We start from the raw sequence: 17,064 nt of genomic DNA, 5'->3' as shown, positions 1-17,064 counted from the left end.
ATAATTTGAAAAATGTTTAAATGAAGTTTTATTTATAATATGATAAGTGAGTTTAATGACATTCATGAAATTTATAGAAGTCAAAATCAAATATCAAACAAGCTCTTTGAAGTAAACAATAACAATTGGGCATAAAACGGTGTTCATCGCCAGAACTTCTGTGACAAAAGGAAAACCTCATCTTATCCCGTACTGACCATTTCTCCCTGAATCTGATATTTAGGAGTGGGAATGGGAGACGGCCTCCGCAATCAGCTCCGAACAATAATATCTTTAAAAAATAATTAAATATTCTAATTTTAATAAAGAAAAATATGCATATTATTATAATTGTTCGAAACTTGTATTCGTAACTTATAATTCACCTTTTTTTTTAATAGATAAATTTATAATTTTGGTGATTATAATATTGAAATAAAAAAAAAATTCTCCATGGAAGACTACCCAGTCCCGACCGTGATCTTCCGCGAGAGGGGATGGATAGGCGATACACAGCCTCAACCCACCCCATTGCCATCCTTAGACCTGCATTTCACAAAATAACAACGAACACAAGTAACTTTGTTTTGCTGAATGAAGCAAATATCACGACTTGCAAACATAAGCAATTTAAGAGATAATAAAACAAGATGATCACTTGCAAATGCCAGCTAGAAAGAAGAACAAATGCATCACTAAAAAAGTTACCAACAAGCACTTTTAACGATATGGTATAACCCCAATTAAAGGCTCTACCCCAGCCAGTTGATGCTGTAAGAACTTGTATACTGATTCAGTTGTCATGGCAGCTATTCTAACAACAACGCCTATTCCCTGCGTGAGCATAGAATCACTGTTTAGCATGTTAAGATACTTGACGCACGTTTAGAGTCCAGTATGCATAATGTAATGTAATGAAATGAAATTTTTAGGGTATATGTTTGATAATTCGTAATAAAAATACAATGTAATCAAATGCATTTTTAACATTAAACATTACAATTACAAATGAATTTGACTGCATTAAGTTATATATCATTATAACTTATCAAACGTAGTCTTAGTTCATTTTTCCATTAGGTTTTTGCTTGATTACATCTTAATATGCTAAATTACATTACACCGAAGAACATTTTCAGAAAATGCTTTAGTTCATGAGCCTTCAACGTGCACGCACAGTTTAATGACCAAGTTATCCTTGAAACCATATCTCTCATGGTTGTTTTTTTTTTAGAGAACAATTTTAGCAGAACACTAGACATAGCTACCTCTTTGCATAAAATTCAAACTGATAATCCGAGGATAATCAAATCAGAAAACTCTTGATGCTTGTCTTTTTAGGATAATAAAAAGAAATAATGGTTAGGATTAGCTAGCTAATTCATAATGTTAGTTTGCACTTGCAGCACTCATTCAATGTCATAGGAAACATTACAAGTATGAATATTCTTGCAGCATCCAGATTATACACATACCTTAGGACCAAATACACTGCAGGACGCAACAAACGGTGGTTTGACAAAGCAATTACTAGAATTTGATTTTACATGGCCACTTAAGCCAGCAAAAGGCATGTGCAATTGTTCAGACATCATCCTTTTGACATTTTCTTGAACTTGACTTTGGATGTGCTTCAGCTTTGGCCTGCAAGATAGAAATCATAAATCTCATATCTACAGTTTATTGATCTATTTCCCAAACTTTAAACTTGACTAAACTGATGTAAACCACAGCAGAAACTATAGAAATATAAAGGTGCAAATAATTCACTACATGACAAGCGTGTCTACCCCAAGAGTATAACCATTGCAATAACTTGGTAGTCTCGCATGCGTTCTGTTATTGTAGCGATGCTTTCTTGCTCTAGTAATACCTGTAATAGGATAATCCATTTGAAATGAGGAAGCAGGAAAGCACTAGCATGATCGAGTTAAAGAAGAAAAATGAAACCAACGCTTCCAGTATTTTGGTAGTCATGCCTGCAATATCATAATAAAACAGAAAGGCGTCTGATTTCTTCTTAAGATAACAAATAGCCAAGTATTCTTTGGGAGACAGAAACAAATGATATAAGTTCAATTTCTTTGTCTAAAAGAATGGATGAGATTGGATCAGCGGGATAGGTAAGAGTGAATTATAAGATTCAAAACAATCAAAAGTAGTCAAACATGTAAACACAATTACAGATTCCTAAAGGACCACTAATATGTACAATCTTAAAGGACTTCAGATAAATATAGTTGATGCTGTAAAACAAAGAACAAAAAGTGGCGTGTGCACATCCATAATAAGCTGCAAGCAAGGTGAATACTGCAAAGAGAGAGATCTAGCATGTCTTATTCTAATTTGGAAACTATAAAATTTAACTACATTGTAACCGACCAATGACATAATAAATTAGCATGAGTAACCAATGATGTTCTAATCTGTTTACTCAAAATGCAAAGTCACAAAAAATCGATCCATTTTGCAATGTGCTGACATATAATCACCAAGAGGATCCACTGGTTGGAGAAGTTCAAGGTTAAAATATCATCAAAGATGGAAGTGGCTTTTGGGAATGGGCATTGGTTTCATGGGATGAAGAAGCTAGCTCTATCGTGTAACTCAAAGCCTAGTGTTTTATAGATGAAGAAAATGAAAAAGAAAAAGAAAATGTGGCACTAACATTTTCAAAATGGATTGGCAGTTGACAACACCACCAAGGCAAGAGAAAACAAAAAAGTACAGAATTTTATCATATAAGCTTCTAGAATAGCCTTCTATGTGATAAAAATATGAAATATTGGAAACAAATAGTTAAATTGCAACGTAAGAATATTACAGTATCAAGAAACAAGGGCTGATCTTCATCCAAGAATATGTTGTTGGTGCTCTTATAAAGATCAAAATCCCATTTTTCTCCCCTTTCATGACGTCCACTGGTAATCCAATCAACAATTACCAAACTTGAGTTGGAAAGAACTCTAAAGACTTGTTTCTGAGAGTATCTTGCAGTTGAAAAACAGGTCACTGGATCTGGAATGACAGCCAAAAGGGAATCACTGCCAATTTTAGCCTACTGCATAGAATAGAAGTAGCTACAATCACTTGAAATAATTGATTACATTAATGTAAAGCAGTATAATTTTTCATTTACTTTCTTCTGCCCTTAACAAACATAATTTGAACAAGCGAAGCCGAAAAATCTCAACTCGTGATAATTTTTTCCTACAAATGAATTTAATATGGATTCAAAATAACTAAACAATAACAAAAATTTAATGAAATAGAATTAAAAAGAAAATAAAGCAAACCCTCTCAAATATTCTATGAACATTTTTAGCTTCAAAAGCAAAACTTCAGGGATGTAATTGCTAAAAATACAGCATACATAACAAAGACAATACTGAAACAAAACACAACAACATTCTATCATATTATGATATTATTACGAAAAACTTTGCAGATAACTGTATCTGTCTCTGGCTTATTCAATTCAATGAAGATTATTACCTCAACAAACTGTTCGGAACATTTGGACCCCAAAGACTTGTACACCTAAAAGTCAGATTTTAATGGTATTAATTCGTTGAATTAGACAAAAATCAACTATAAAGTCAAGAAATCAAGGAAAACCACTTCTTCTATCAATATGAAAACAACCTTGGTAGAAGCTTGGGTTGTTAGGACAGCAGTGCATCCATCTCCAATGATAAATTCACATGACATGGAGTCCCCCTACACCCAAATAAAATAGTAACAATTAATCAAAACTTTCACAGACCAAAGAGGGGATGAGACAGAGTAATGCACATACATAGACAATGCCACCGCCATAGGTGAGCGTGTAAATCCAAACAGCATCAATTTTGGAAGGACCCACCTGACAAAAACAAATTATACCGTTAAATACAAGAAGAAAAATTTTGGGTTAGCTCAGATTGTTGATCTGATTTGAACTTTGAAGTCTGTATGAGAGGTATGCCAAATAATAAAAATATAATAAAAATCATAGCAGGGACAAAGAAGAAGAAGAAAAACCTTTGCGGGAATCATGAATTTGAGAGGATATTTAGAGAAGCAACTTGTGACTGTTGATCTCCCTCTTACTTTCTCCACAGTTATCTTGCCTGTTTCCATCTCTATACTTTCTGTTGCTAATTTTAGGAAAGTTTCTCACAGGTTACACTTCTCTCTCTGGCCCGCTTCAGTATCTGCGAGGACAGGGTAAATTTAGGTTTTTGGGTTAGATTGAGATAGGGCTCGTACGTCCCAATGCAATTTAATTTTTTGGGATAACTATAAATTTTGTGCCCAAATAAAAAAAAATATATTTGCATTGAATTAATAATTTTTTTTCAATAGAAAATCAAAATAAACTATTTTACTCAATTGTTTTACTTTATTTAACCAGTTGGTTGTACGTGAAATTAATATATATTTATTGAAATAATGTTTTATTTATTTTGATTATCAAATAGTATGTTGCAATATTTGTATAAGAACCCGAAACTATGGACTGGAGAACAGATCCAAGAAAGCATAAAGTTTTCGAGGCTTGTAGTAAGTCTGAACCACTAAATTCAATCATATTAATATAGATCTAAGAAACAGTAAGCTCATATTACTTAACATAACAATCTCATATACATATTATATCCTAGCCCAATTTCAATATTCCAAATATTTCATAACTCGGGCCTATTTGAGTTAACTGGTTCATACATATACTTATATGAATACTTAAAATATCCACATAAGTTCATCGGTTAACATATTCATGTTATACATAATTAGAGTTATGATAATCCTACAACTGCAAAGTTTAATAACAAGTAGATATAGTTAAATTTTTATATAAAAAAGTACGCAATTTAAATAGCGATAGAAATTAGAAGTTATTTTTTTAGCCCTACGGTGAAGGATGCAGAGCTTTAACCGAAACAAAAGAGAATATATGCAACGCCCAAAAATTTTTGAATCTTAAAATGATATTAATTTATCGGGTCATAAATGATGCTGCCTGAGAGGGGAATAATATTTTTATTTAAACCTGAAAAAGATCGTTAGTATAATTAATATTCATGGAGTTAATTAGACTATATGTGATTTGTCTTAATTAATTTAAGTTAAGACATAAATTTTTCGTGACTAATTAAGTAATTAATCATTGATGAATAGTGATTCACAGGTCTGTGAATAGTAACACCCGGCCAAGAATTCGGTATTTTTCGACGAGAAAAAATTATGATTCTTAGCTAATATTTTTAATATTTATTTTGGATCATATATATATATATATATATATATAATTATGATGGTTAGAATTAAGTTATGAATTTATTTAGAGAAATGGAGTAGTTAATGAATAGTGAATTATGGTATTTTTAGTAATTAAAAAAACTTGAGAATTATTTTTATAGAATAATTTTAATATTTATTGTGGAGAAAAATGGAATTTATAGAAGTTATTGTATGAAGGATTTCTAGCCATTAGATTAGGGAGATGTGACCTAATCTGCACCCTTAAAAAACAACTTAGTGAGGAAGCTGGTACTATTTACAAAAATGCCCCTTTAGCAAAAAAAATTCTACAACTTTCCTCTTGCCTCCAATAATGTAAGAAGCCTAGGTGTGCCTTCAAGTTCCACACAACAATTGTTGAAAGCAAGATCATTAAGCTCTTGTGTAACTTGGTCTTGAACATATAAGGACATGGCTGCCCAATATCTCTTTGTATGACTTCTTGTAATTGGTCCACTAGGAAGCACCAATGGATCTCCTTTTGTTGTTCTCCATCCTTCCTTGAGCTCTATGGTTGAGTGGTAGCGAATTCGTATCATTCCCCCTTTCCTCGAAACGATTCGTCCTCGAATCTTAGTTAGAAGTTGAGGTACCCATGCTCCCTTGAGCTCCATGGTTGAGTGAGAGCGAATCCATATCAGTATGCTCTTATTTCATGATAATTAACATGTTTGCAAACTCTTGTATAAATACTCTAGCTATAATTTAAGAAATATGAAATTTCTTATGACTTAAGTCATAGAAATTTTTGGGGAAAAGAGAACAAGGTATGTATAACCCATGTGTGATTAAGTTCTCTTACTTTTATGAGTATTTTGGATGATTTTGGATTAGAAAAGAATGCTTCCATCATAAAAATCATGTATGTGATGTACTTCGTTCCTATGACTTGAATTATGAGAATGATTGAGAAATTGCCTTGAAATGTGCATGCTTGGCGTATAAATATGCTTATATGTGTATAAAGGGTGTTTTAGATTAATCTTTTGATAAGTATATGTTTTAAAAGGTAAAAATAACTTTTTAACAAGAATTTCCTATGACAAGTATATTATGTCGAACTATGAATTTTTATGATTTATTTGGAATTCTAAACAAGCATCTAACATGATTTTAAGAATATTAAAGAAAAATAAGTTTCATGAGAAATATTATGATTTTATATATAAAAAAAAAAGATAAGTTTTAGGATTTAATATACTTGGTGTGAATTTAATGTGTGATTTGATTTATTCTGTTATACGAGCATGCTCGACATTTAATGCCACTCTTATATTAACTATGCTCATATGCTAGGCACGTGAGTGCCTTCTATATGAGCAGATATGCTCCATCTATTTCTGTTAGGCTCTTGAAGCCCCTTTGATTCTGTTAGCTTAATAGCCTTTCTGATTCTATTTCTGAAATCTTTTCTATTTCTTTTTCCCCTAAGTGTATGTGAGCCCCACAAGTAAAATATTCAAAACATTTGACTTAATAGCATAATATCTCATAATATGTATATTTGTGAATTATGAATTCCATTCATGATTTAAATGTTTGAAAGCTATGGTTGAATACCTTACGAAAAATGATACAATAATATATGATTATAGTTATATATATGTGTTTATGATAATAAATGGAGATATATAGTATGTTTATGTAAGACTTACATTTAAATGAATTGTATATTTATCTTAAGTTCAAATGATTAAAGAAATGAATGCATAATATGACTTAATGCTTATGGTGAATACTATTGAACTATGGTTTAATATGATATTATGTATCTTGAATATTTATGCATGCATTTTATCCAAGTATTTTGGTGAATATGAGTTACAAATTCATGCTTTATATGTAAGTTGTCATTGCAACATTTGGAGTGTATGAAATTTATGGGCACCACTGAATTTCATATATAGTGCATCGATTTTTATCATGCACAGGTTGTAGACCGTGTTTGCTGCTCGAAGACTAGAAGAGTAGCATTAGAGTAGAAGAGTTCTTTTTATAGTTATTAGTTTAGTAGTATGTATTTAAGATTTATGACATTATATAATTAAGTATTATTGGAGAATGTCTTATATTGAGTATATGTAAACTTAAGTATTATTAGAGTATGATCCAGTTGGCCTATGTATAAGGAGTTAAATATGGATTTATATAATATCTGAATGTAGTAATATCTTCTAAGTTAATTATGTATGGTTTGGATTTATGAGATTTATTATATATATAAATGTCTTAAGTTTGATGCTTACTATGGTGACAATGAGTAAATGCATGATTATGAATCTATAGAAGTTGATTTTGTCCTGAGTTGATTATTGGAGTTTGTTGGATGTTTGAGGTTTTGAATTAGAAGTGTTTGGTATTCACAGGTTTTAGTTAAGTCCAATTTTAAGGGGGAAACTCTTATTATAAGGGGGAAACTCTTGTAGTTTTTCTGTAAGATTTTTCCAAAATAATTTTCTAAATTAAAGTTTAGGACTTACTAGACTTGTGAATACTTAATCACTCTTTATTCATATATTAGTTTTAGATTTGATCTGTTAACTAGAATGGTGTATATCGTCTAACCCTCTGGGATCGTGGGACGGGTGTTACAATCTACTTCCTGAAAAAAAAAAGTTAAACAAAAGAGAAGTGAGTTTGAATAATAGTAAATAATTCATAGCACATGCATTCACGCTAAGTGCTTCCTAAAATGCTAAAATGAACACTCCATCAGTCAAGCACAAGACACAACATTTGGTCTCCTAGCCTCTCTTCCTTGGCTTCGGCGATAGCCTAAGTTTAAATCTTATTGGACTTGGGCTTTTCTTCTTCTGGCTCAGTTTATGGGCTTCTTTTCTCCGTAGATTAACCTCAATTTGGGCTTGTGAAATGAGCTTGTAATATTAGCTCGCAAATTGAGCTTTTTCGGGTCCATTTGCTAATATTTTTGTAGATTTTATAAAGATACATCTTTTTTAAATTTTGAGGTTCCTCCCTGCATAAAACTGTAATTCTACAAATTTTCTAAGGTAAATGTACAAATATAGCCATTTTATTAGTTAATTCAGGGGGATTTTGGTGTAAAAATGTATAAGTTTTTTCATCGTATCAAATTCCTCCGTGCTTAAACTATTGCTTATCATCAGCAATTAAGCTCTATTCTTCTTTTTCTTTAAATTCTGCAAATTAAATATCATCAAGCAATTTCTAAGAAGAATATAAATTCATCTAATAATCAACTCTTATATGCTGATATTATAAATATTTGCAGAAAATACAAAGAATGATCATAACAAGTAGTAGTTCATAGGAATAGGATTTTAAGTAAAAAACTCATTTTAGATTTCATAAGCCTATCCTTAAGAACTGTAACACCCATTATCCAGTCTCATAAGTCTAGATAATAAGTGTCGAAATTATATGCCTAAGGCACAGAGCCACTATATAACTTTTAGACTAAAATCTTCTTTCAATATTATATCTTAACATCCATAATACGACTTAAAAAATTTCTTGAAATTACTACTGAAGGACTGCAAGCATTTTTTCTATATTATAAATATCTCATTATATCAGAAAAATCATTAAAGCACTTCTATAAATCATCCATGATCCAATTATAATTTTTAAATCAAATTCTCTAGTATAATATTCAACATCAATTACAGAATCAATAATCTATATAGAATCCATAATTCATTACTCATAATATTTTCTCATAAATGAATTACTTCAAATATAACATTCAAGAATTTTTAAATAAATGATCTCATAATAACTTATCCAGGCAACACAAGATTTATAATCATTACTGCACTATCTTATACATATGTCTCTGAGATCATACAATAATTTAGATACAACACTCCATAAATCATCATATTAATATGGAACCTCGAATAATAAACTACATGCCACTAATTCCACAATAAATCAAATCATTATAATTACTTCTAATCTATCCACTGCTCTGAAGCACCCATCTTACTATTCTTCTGCAACCACCATCTATTACCTGCGCATGATAATATTCAACGTGTTAAGTATAAAGCTCAGTGATACTTATTTTCCCATTTCATAGAAAATTACACAAGAATATAATCATAAATTCACAAATTTATATCATAATAAAATCTCAAGGCATAACATGAAACATTTCATAACATAGTCTATTCACAGGCTAATTACATATAGTCAGCATTTATATCATACTTTAATAACATGCCAAAATTTTCATAATTATCATTTAAATATCATAAATTATTTACCAGTTGAAAACAATTATAATCAATAGTTAATAACTATTAAATCACCAATTATAATATTCATCAATCAACATTTAATACACAATCACTTAAATCATACTTCACTAAATTTTAGTGTAATCCCATATATAGTCATATCACCACAACAGACTAGATAAATCAATAATTAGCAGCATGATTAATTATTTATTTAATTACTTAATAACATTAATTTAATGAATTAGCATATACTGTTCAGTTCAGTATTCAAATACGCAGAAATACATATTTAATCATAGCGTCACAATATTCAACATAGTACGACTTAATTCAATCACATAATAAAATATCCATAATTTAGCATGTAATATTAAATTCATAAATCATCCATCAATAAATAAAATCATAACTACATACCTAATCATAGAGTCACATTATTTAGTATAATTCCATAAAAGCAATAATTTAATTCTTAATTTATTTCATAAAAAAAAAAATGCACCTTTAATTAGGCCACTAGCTCACTTAGAAGAATCAGATAGTAGATAAAGAATTTCATAATAAACATATGGCTCGAAAGCCTATATAACATCGTACGACCCGTCAGTTGAAATCAAATGGCTATATCCATAAAATGAGGTTCGTTAGCCTATAAGAGTGGAGTTTGTTAGCTCCTATAAAACGGGGTTCATTAGCCCCTGTAAGGCACTGCGTGTCACATATAGATAGTACTGTTTTTTCTATGGCATGTCATATCTTTATGTTACTACTGACTCGACCAAGTAAATTAGGGCCGGTAAAAAATTTATTATATTTAATTCATTTCATAATTCATCCATATCAACATTTAAAATTTACTATCTTATAAATACACCAGAATCTTTTATTATAATCTGAAAAATATTCTCTTTCATAAATTTCGTTATTCATAAAAACCATAATTTTCCATACTAAATTTTCCATCATAATTTTAATTCCATAAAATCACATATTAAACACATAACCATACTTAAACCTCCTAATTCATATCATGTACATAAAGAATATTTTATTTATATCATGTACATAAAGAATATTTTATTTAATAAAATATTCAATCATGACACTTAAATTCATATCATTTAATTAACTTATCAATTATATTATGTTTTCACATAATCATTTTTGATTCGTGAATTGACACAATTTTCAAGACTTTGACACATTCACAAAGCATTAAATCCAACATGACAAATGACCGCTTAATTTATCCATAATTTCCATATTCTCCTATATTCTCATAATTAAAACTTAAATTGATCAATTAATAAATTAATTGATCCAATTAGGATTATTAAATCCACTAATTTATTTTAACTACTAAATCATTCTAATAGCTACTAATTAACTTAATAGCATAAAATTATATTATTTTCCTTATTTACCATTAGCTCACATAATTAATCTAAATATCCTTTTTAATCATTTAATCAATTAATTATACTACACCTAATCAGTTAATTAAGTCCTAATAATTATCACCATCAATCTTAGTTAATTATCATCCTAATTATAGTCAAGTCCATAGTAACTCTATAGTTAGTCCTTAAATCATTCATTTGTTCTGTTAACTCCTCAAAGCATAGGTATTGTGCCATGAGTCCATGGATCATATCCAATTTATCATTGAGATTTCATAATTGGGCTTTGGCCTAATGGTTTGACCCAATTATCATTTAACTCCAATTATATCACTTAATTCACTAATAATCACATTAGACTTACAATTCATATCATATAACATCATTGACATTTTAATTACATATTATAAAATTAAAATATACTATTTGCACCCTAAATCCATTTTAATTAACACATATCAACATAAAAACATGATTAAATCATCATACTTCATGAGACTTGAAACCCACCTTAATATATCTTTAATTACCATAAATAAATAATTAAAAATAAGATATTAAATATGAAATAGTGAGAGGTAGCAGCCCCCACACTTAATTCCAAGTAAAAATACATCAAAATACTTTTTTCTCATCAATTTGGACATATACCATATTCTTATCACCAAACCACAATTATATTTCATTTTAGTGATCAAGATAATCATTTTTAACAGGGACAGTCCTCTAAATGATCAAATATCTAAAGCAAAACACAAGGAAAAATTACTTATTTTGCACAAATAAGCTCATATTACATCTATACCATAAAATCATAAAAGCTATCCACCACAATATCAAAATAACTAGAAAACCATGAAAAATATAGGGGGGACAACCCCTACATTTTTGGACTAGGATTAAACACTAAAAATAAATTATCACGTAAAGCATATTAAGCTAAAAAAATTTAAGCATAGATCAAGGCGTAGGTAATATAAAAACTATATTTTCTTGCATAATAACATAAAACCAAACAAGAAACTTCTAAAATATCTAAAATGATGGAAAATAGCACAAACATCGAAAATACTAGCCTCTAACAACTCTTTTTCCTTATTCTTAGAGGTAAAACCTTTTAAGAAAGAAACAAATATAAAATAAATAAATACACTTAATGAAAAATAAAATCTAAATGCATGAATTACATAAATAAATATATGAGAACTTATTTCTAGCCTTAGTTTGAAAAATCACTAAGATTTTAGATGAGAAAGAAAGAGGTAGAATAGGTTTTAGTGAGAGAAAACTTACCAAATGGTGAAAATCTGAGATTTTGATGCAAGAGGTCACTTCCTCAGCTTAGGTACTTACATATTTTTGCTTGAACTTGTTCAAAAATGGTGTCTTTGATGGTGTTTTGAAAAAAAATGGATAGAGGGAGAGAGAGCTTGCATTTGGGTGGCTAGGGTTTTGATGAAGAAGAAGATGAGTTGTAGCACATTCGATTATTTAGGTTTTAGATGACTTTTAGGCACTTTGGTTATTTTTCCAAATGGACGGTGGAGATTAGATCTTAAAATCTCATCCAAAGGCTCATATTAATTCATTAATAGCAATATGGTAATTTGCCATTGTGTAGAGACAAGATTGATTTAGTTAATCGTCTTATAGATAAAAGGCTAGGATTAGTTTTAGGTTCCTCTCATCCTAAGGCTAGAATTAGACACTACACTAAGTCTAACTATACATTATAAAACTCTATATTTACACATGTCATGCCATAAATTAATTCTCCATATAATAAAATTACTAAAATAATTTATGACACCATAACTCACCTATATGAGCATAAATCACATTGTAATAAATTTCTCTAAACATTTGAAATTACTAAACTACCCCTATGAAATTATTTACTAATAAAATAATTGACCATAAGAAATTCATATTTCAAAGTTAATTAATCAAGACGAATATAAAGCCTAATTAACTCCATAATTATTAATTATGATTAATATTCTTCTTGGGTTAAATAAATATCATTTCTCTATCTGACAGTATCATTTATGACCTGGTATAGTAATACCATTTTAAGACCTAAAATTTTTTGGGTGTTACAAGCACTCTTCTCCGCTAATTAAGAATTTGTCATCCTTTAGAATCAACAGGTCTTTTCCAGAGTTATAATGAGGTTCTGGAAAAAATTGGGTTTACAAAAAAAAATTATTTTAAGCTCAAGTAATATGTGATTGATATTTTTAGTAAAAATTCTGACAGTTCTTTTTTCCTTTTCAATCACATTTTCTCACTTTTCCTCTTCAATATAAATTTTCTTGGAATTTTCTTTCTTTTTTCTTATTTCCTTATTAATTGGGAACTTTGAATTTTTTTTTTCTTTTTCTTCTTTTCCTTCTTTTCCTTTCTTTCTTTTGCTTTGAATTTCCCATTGGTTTTAGATTTCTTTCAGGGAATCAACTTTGTTCCTCAAAAATCATGAATTCCTATCATTTTTTATTTTTTAACTAGAAAATATAATTCATATAAGAAGGGTAGATAAAGGCTTTTAAGCTTAGTGATTTATATTTTCCGGGTTTCCTCAAGAAAAGAATTCAGATTTCTAAGGCTCAAAGGGGCTTATCGAGGGTTAATATTTATAGGGTTGGAAAAATTCTATCGGTCCTTGATGCAGTTTATTCAAAGAATGCCTAGATCATTTTCTTAAGGATACACAAAATTCTTTTCTATTTCGCCTCAAAGAGTTATAAAGAAGGTTCTAGAACCTAAAGGAATGAATATTTTCTTATTAGCTAATTGACTTATTACAACCAATTCTTTAGAATTAACCACAAGAAATAATGATGCATAATCAACATATTCGGAGTTAACTATTGAAAGAAAATTTATTTCTTCTTTAGAAATAGAAAATAAAATTTTGAGTTCTATCCTTAAAATAATTAATAGTTGATTTATTGAAAAGAAAGAATTTTTCATAATATTTGTGAGGAAAAGTAACAAATATTAAGTGAAAAATTTTTAAAATTTTGAAAATTTTTTGAAAATTTTGAATAATTTTTATGATCCCTGTTTTCGCACCGCCCCCGAGCGACACGAAGAACGCTCGATTTATTAATTTATTTTGTCGGAAATGTGATTTTTATACAAGTGGTGACAAAACCTTTTAGGAACACGATGCCGATAAATCGGTCTTATAAAATATTTTGAGTCGCCACCCATTTTTTCGGCAATGGGACCGTTTCCAATTAAAATGACTTCATTTAATCCCAATTTATTTAAGGCCAATTATTTTAAAAACCGACGCCCGAAAAATCGGCCTCTTTTAACCTATAATTTCTAATTTATTTTAGTTAGGAAAGCCAATTTATTTATTTAAACCCAACCTGAGTAAATCGAACCGAGTTCCTATGTGGAAAATCATTTAATCGTCCCAAATAAAGTCATTCATTACATTCATAATCATTCAAACCACATCAACCATTCAACCCATAGCAATCAAGTTAAAATAATCAAAACACCCGCTCTTGCCTTATGGTTAAAAGCGGGCCACAAACCGAACCTAAAATACATTCTACCCAACTTAAATCCGATAAACCCTAAAAACCCGAAATCATGCATGATAATAAATTAATGTGCTTGATTAAATCGCAATCTGCCTACTATTAGTTGTATCTTGAATTATAAAAGGAATTGAATATTTATTTGATTGCACAAAATAAAAAGATGACAATTATTCCGGAACCCTAGGCAGTTGCGTCACGCAGCTGTTCTATTGAAGAACAGTCGCGTGACGGAACTCATAGTTGCGTGACGCAGCTGTTTGTGATTTTGGAAAAACCTTCAGATTCATCAATCGTTTGTTTGGAATATAATATTAAGTAAAAAGATAAAAGCAAAATAAAACCATAAACATGAACAGTTCCGTCACGCAACTAGTCAGGGTAATGTCAACCTCTTTTGGACATGAACAGTTTCGTCACGCAGCTTGTAGCTGCGTGATGCAACTGCTCTGGTCCGTAACTACCTTTCAAACAATCCTTTTTACGTTTTCTTTTTATGAAAACTTGTTTTAATATAACTCAGAAACGTCCAATAATAGGCAGAGTACCGTTTAATCAATACCAGGCTACCCAAATATCAACAAAATAGATATCAACAAATTAATAACTAAAAATATACCAAGAAACGTTTAGATAATTACCTAACCCTCAGATTTGAGGATTGCACACAATCAGAACGTATGAGGAGCAAGGTTTCAAGGTCCCAGAAGTCCTTTTTGCCAAGTTTTAACAAAAATTTCTTTCCCTCTTTTGTTTTCTCTCTTTTTTCTCTTTTGTGTGATTTTGTTTGTTTTCAACCTAATTAATCTCTAACGCTGATCTTCTTCAAAATAACTCAATGGAGTTTTTTGTAGAAAACCTTAGCCGTCAGTATATTTCTCTCTCTCGTTTTTCTCTCCCAAAATCTTTGCTCTCCAAAAATCTGCCTCTTTAAGATAAAAACGTAGTATTTATATGGGTAGGGCAATTGAATATAGCTGCGTCACGCAACTAACAGTTGCGTGACGGACCCGAGAGCCGCGTGACGCAGCTCACTTTCTGGACCGTTGCCACGTATCCAAACAGAATGCAAAACCGTTATTGTCGGCTTTCAGGGTGACATCACCTTAATTGGAGCTGCGTGACGCAACTATCAGTGCCGTCACGCAACTTATAGCTGCGTGACGTGACTCTAGTGCAAATCAGATTTCCTTGAATTGGTTTAAATCGATCCTTAGTTTAAAGACTTCCAGGTAACCATGATTCCTTATTCCGCGTCCTCGTATCCTCATCGGGTTAGGCGGGGGCATAAAGACACACGTCAACAGTTTGCCCCCCCACCACTTTATCATTAATTGTATAAACAATTAATGGTAAAGTGGTCCATTGACGCACCTTCAATTTGGTAATCATCCTCAAAGCTCGGTTTGATTGGCTTGAAAGATGTTGGGTTGACTTGATCATCTGGCCACCTCCTCAGCTCGGTTTGATTGGCTTTTATTAGCTCCAGTCGGATCAGTAACAACCTCCAAAATTCGGTCTGATTAGATATGAAGATACCTTCGAGGCTCGGTTTAATTGGCTCGAAGGGTTTTAATTGCCCTGGTCAACTTCGTAATTCACCATCATTAACCAGGAAGATAGTCTAGACAGCTTCATAATACACCATCACTGTTTGGTGAGACCTTATCGGCTTTGAAAAACCATCATCGTTTGGTCATTGAAATTGTCCTGATCAGCTTCGCAATATACCATCACTAATCAGTAAGAGGATTGACTCGATCAGCTTCGCAATACACCATCGCTAATCGAGAAAAATGATCCAAACAGCTTCGTAATACGCCATCACTGCTTGGTGGGCCCTATCGGCTTCGAGAAACCATCACCGGTTGGCCTGAAAAATTTGTTCAAGAGAAAAAGAGCAATTTCTGTGTACAAACAGATCTTGCATTTGTTAAATGTTGGGGCGTCACATGCCCCCATGCATTAATAATCATAAACTTTGAAATTTTGCATCAGGCAAAAGATTATACTTTTGCCCTCGGTCCGGAATTCCGACTCAGGATAAAAAATATTATCTTTTCAGGTAAACCTTTAATGTTTATTGTAAAATTTGGTTTAAAAGTTTAGCAAAAATTTAGCAAAAATTTTAAGCCTGAATTCACAGGTATACCTTTCTTGATGCAGTATTTGACAGAAAACTTACCTGAGTGTAATTTGGGTAATTTGATGCTCCTGCCTCCTATGCGGTGAGTAGACAAAATTGCTGAAGGATACGAATTGCATACTAATGTCAAATTGCTTGAACGGGTCACTATGGGCTTTAAATGGGCCGTTTGGGCCCTTGTGGGCTTGAGGGGGTTAATGAGCCCCCTTTTGGGCTTGACAAAGTGGTAATGGGCTTGGGCCCATTGCCTACTATAAGTAAGCTGCTTAAACATTTCATTTTTACTTTCCAAAACTCTAAGCTTTTTGAAAACACTCTGAACTTCAACCAAAATGTCTCAACTTCCCGAGATCCTAGCCTCCGCCTACACACTGGAGATGAACACACTGGGGGCGATCCCGGACATCCCGGTCTTCCAGGGTGAGCGGGTACTGGTCAGCCGTAACGCCCTGACTCCAGGGACACGACCG

At 31.2% G+C, this 17,064-nt stretch overlaps 1 protein-coding gene and 1 long non-coding RNA gene across 5 annotated transcripts; both read right to left on the bottom strand.

Moving 5' to 3' along the window:
- Window positions 1–4: 4 nt before the first annotated feature.
- On the bottom strand, window positions 5–4,230 carry URED (urease accessory protein D). Of its 4 annotated transcripts, none has more exons than XM_020682376.3 (9): window positions 4,003–4,229; window positions 3,779–3,844; window positions 3,625–3,699; window positions 3,475–3,519; window positions 2,804–3,037; window positions 1,770–1,852; window positions 1,455–1,623; window positions 692–813; window positions 5–525 (listed from the first exon to the last, which is right to left on the bottom strand). In XM_020682376.3, the coding sequence occupies exons 1-8, from the start codon at window positions 4,099–4,101 to the stop codon at window positions 700–702; spliced, it is 885 nt and encodes a 294-aa protein (XP_020538035.1). In that variant the 5' UTR covers window positions 4,102–4,229; the 3' UTR covers window positions 5–525; window positions 692–699. The 4 variants fall into 4 exon arrangements, with proteins under 4 accessions (XP_020538035.1, XP_020538036.1, XP_012081838.1 ...); XM_020682377.3 differs by having other exon boundaries at window positions 736–813; XM_012226448.4 differs by having other exon boundaries at window positions 688–813; window positions 4,003–4,228.
- Window positions 4,231–9,026: 4,796 nt separating this feature from the next.
- LOC105641837 (uncharacterized) lies at window positions 9,027–12,333 on the bottom strand. Its single transcript, XR_001047262.4, has 2 exons — window positions 12,185–12,333; window positions 9,027–9,262 (listed from the first exon to the last, which is right to left on the bottom strand). It is a non-coding gene; the product is annotated as an uncharacterized LOC105641837 (long non-coding RNA).
- Between the last annotated feature and the right edge of the window lie 4,731 nt (window positions 12,334–17,064).

This window comes from Jatropha curcas, chromosome 10 (assembly GCF_041381405.1).
Source record: "Jatropha curcas cultivar XTBG-Jc1 chromosome 10, XTBG_Jcur_1.0, whole genome shotgun sequence".
Taxonomy (NCBI): Eukaryota; Viridiplantae; Streptophyta; class Magnoliopsida; order Malpighiales; family Euphorbiaceae; genus Jatropha; species Jatropha curcas.
Note: the sequence above shows the minus strand (reverse complement) of the source record. Positions and strands in the feature narration are given on the sequence as shown.

What these genes read in the sequence shown, in the direction of transcription:
- URED (XM_020682376.3), bottom strand. Translation starts at nt 4,101, where the DNA reads ATGGAAACAGGCAAGATAACTGTGGAGAAAGTAAGAGGGAGATCAACA. An exon ending in AATTCATGATTCCCGCAAAG is followed by an intron (nt 3,845 to 4,002) that starts GTTTTTCTTCTT and finishes TGTTTTTGTCAG; the next exon opens with GTGGGTCCTTCCAAAATTGA. An exon ending in GCAATGGTTATACTCTTGGG is followed by an intron (nt 1,624 to 1,769) that starts GTAGACACGCTT and finishes TCTATCTTGCAG; the next exon opens with GCCAAAGCTGAAGCACATCC.